The sequence below is a fragment of the Pteropus vampyrus genome, unplaced genomic scaffold (genome assembly GCF_000151845.1).
Source record: "Pteropus vampyrus isolate Shadow unplaced genomic scaffold, Pvam_2.0 Scaffold128, whole genome shotgun sequence".
NCBI lineage: Eukaryota > Metazoa > Chordata > Mammalia > Chiroptera > Pteropodidae > Pteropus > Pteropus vampyrus.
The window spans coordinates 4,951,604-4,953,995 of record NW_011888909.1 but is presented as its reverse complement, the minus strand read 5'-3'; the positions used below and the strand labels follow the sequence as shown (position 1 = coordinate 4,953,995).

The 2,392-nt window shown below is 57.6% G+C and overlaps 1 protein-coding gene across 1 annotated transcript in view; it reads right to left on the bottom strand.

The window, feature by feature from the left end:
- Window positions 1–161: 161 nt before the first annotated feature.
- Window positions 162–2,392, bottom strand: part of LOC105296747 (argininosuccinate lyase-like) — an 8,889-nt gene continuing 6,658 nt past the window's right edge. Inside the window, exons 9-14 of the mRNA XM_023534634.1 lie at window positions 2,115–2,199; window positions 1,945–2,004; window positions 1,646–1,729; window positions 732–812; window positions 469–575; window positions 162–362 (exon numbers count right to left, since the gene is read on the bottom strand). Of these exons, the coding sequence (XP_023390402.1) occupies window positions 218–362; window positions 469–575; window positions 732–812; window positions 1,646–1,729; window positions 1,945–2,004; window positions 2,115–2,199 (562 nt within the window). The 3' untranslated portion in view covers window positions 162–217. The remainder of the gene's footprint in view (window positions 363–468; window positions 576–731; window positions 813–1,645; window positions 1,730–1,944; window positions 2,005–2,114; window positions 2,200–2,392) is intronic.

The window sequence follows — 2,392 nt, the reverse complement described above, 5'->3', positions numbered from 1 at the left end:
GCCTGACCGGAGCAGAGGCTCTGACGAGATGGCTATGTTCTCTCCTCCCTTCCCCACCGGGGAGTTGCCATCCTTGCCGTCTCTCCACTTCCTTGATGACCTCCACTGCCCCTCAACGGACCCCCCAAAAGCCCACCGCTGAGAGAGACAGGCTAGGCAGGAAATGCAGCAGCCTCCTCTCGGGCCCACTTTATTTGAGAGCGGGATGGGGAGGAGGCTAGGCCTGTTGTGCCCGCAGCAGTGCTCGCACCTGGCCAATCTGCCAGTCGACACTGGAGCGGGCGGTGCCACCCAGGGCAGCATACTGCTCCACACTGTGCCCATAGTCCCACACACGGCTCACATCACCAGAGAACAGGTGGCTAGGGGAAAAAAGGAGATGGGCTAGGGCAGCCCAGCCACTCCGGCCTCAGGCGACCCAGCCTCGTCCCCTGGGAGGCAGGAGAGGGAGAAGAAGAGGGGCTGCACCTGATGGTCTGTAGCTCCTGCAGCGACAGCTGGTTGAGGGTGACCCCTTTAGTCTCAGCCAAGAACACAGCTTTCCCAGAGGCCTCGTGGGCTTGACGGAATGGCATCTACGGGCGCCAGGTGGAAGGCAGCGCTGACACAGGCTGCCTCTGCTCCCTGGTCTGCTCTGGGTGCCCGCGCCCTCCTTGACCACCCCTGGTGAAGAGTGGCGGGGGCGGCATCGCTGTTCCGTCACCCATCCACCCCAGGAGCCCCACACATACCCCTTTGCGGACCAGGTAGTAGGCGAGGTCAGTGGCCAGCATGTCAGGACTAAGAGCCCGCGCCATGTTCTCAGGGTGAATCTGGGGGCACAGGCATGGGAATGATAAGTCCCGGGGACCCTGGGGCCTGAAGGTGCCAGCCCCAGGCATATACCCTCAGTCAGGATGTCCCCTGCCTCGGAAAGATCCACTCTCTCCCACTCTGTTCTGCTCTCTCTGCTCTAGCTATCTTTTCAAAATTGTCGATAAGTTTTAGGTGTGCTACTGGGGTTGCCTTTAACTTTTCAGAGTCCTTATCTTTAGCATGCATCAGAATCACCTGGAGGATTTACCAGAAATACAAATCGCTGTGCCCTACCCCTGGAATCTCTGATGCAATAGGTCTAGAGCGAGGCCTAGGACCGACTACTACCAAGTTCTTAGGTGATGCTGATGCCGCTGGTCCCAGAAGCACACTTTGAGGACCACTGCTTTATAGACACACCCTGAACTATTTAGAGATGTAACGATATGAAGGTGGGGATTTCTATCGAAAAGGGTGGGGGGTGGGGGAGAGGGTGATAGTAGGTAAAGATAGCTGCTGAAGCAAGAACGGCCATGAAGTGATTATTGTCAAAGCCGGGTGTTGGTATGTAGGGTTTGTCATGTAGTCACTCAGCTGTTGTATACTGAAACTTCCCCTAATAGAGGATTACAAAGGAAATCTAGTCAGGCCAGATGGTGGGACTCCTTGACTCTAACCCACTGCCATGCTATTGCAGCAGCCTGAATTTTGTCCCTTCACTGTTCCTTAAGGGAAGGAACAAGCACATACCCCTCTCCCTGCCCCAGGTCTTCTGGACCACCTCTCAAGATTACCCTCCTGGCATGCCCGCCCGAGTTTAGGGACCTTGGGGAGAAGAGGCATATCTTGCCTGCAGCGTAGAGATGACGCCAGTGGCCACCTGGAGGACGGCACTCATGGTATCTGACACTTCAAACACAGCTTCCTTATCCTCCTGGTAGGCACATGGCAGGACGTGAGGGCCCAGCGGCCACATCCCCCACCGGGGCACCCTCACTCCCTTCCACTGGGAACACTCAGCACCTTGCACACCCCTCACCGAGGGAGGAGAGAGAGCTCTCAGGGTAGTCAAGGGCCTGTAAGTGCCAGGGCCCTGTAACTAGCATGCGGTGCATATGCAGTTGGGTGCCCCCTGCCCCAGGTTTGCACCTGTAAGTCCTTGTTGTAGGTGCTTGGAAGTCCCTTGAGCGTCATCAGAAGCCCAGCACACTGAGGGAGGAGTGAGGATCAGGAGGCTGGACCTCGGAGCCCATCCTGGAAGTTCCCTCAGGACCCTCCAGGTCAGCCAGAGGCCCTGCCCCACTGCCTGCCCTTCTCACCCGTCCAAACACTCGCCCCGCCTTGCTCCGGATCAGCTCCAGGCTGTCTGGGTTTTTCTTCTGGGGCATCAGGCTGCTTCCAGTGCTGGGGACAGAGATGCTGGGGCTCAAGGGGCTCTCCTGCCCCTTGGCTGGTCTGATGACTAGGGCGAAGAGGAAGAAAGTCATGCTGGTGGGAGCAGAGCTGGGACAAGGCAGAGTGCCGCCTTACCTGTAGGCATCTGAGAGCTGCACAAAGCTGAATTCCTTGGTGCCGTAGAGGATGAGATCCTCAGCCA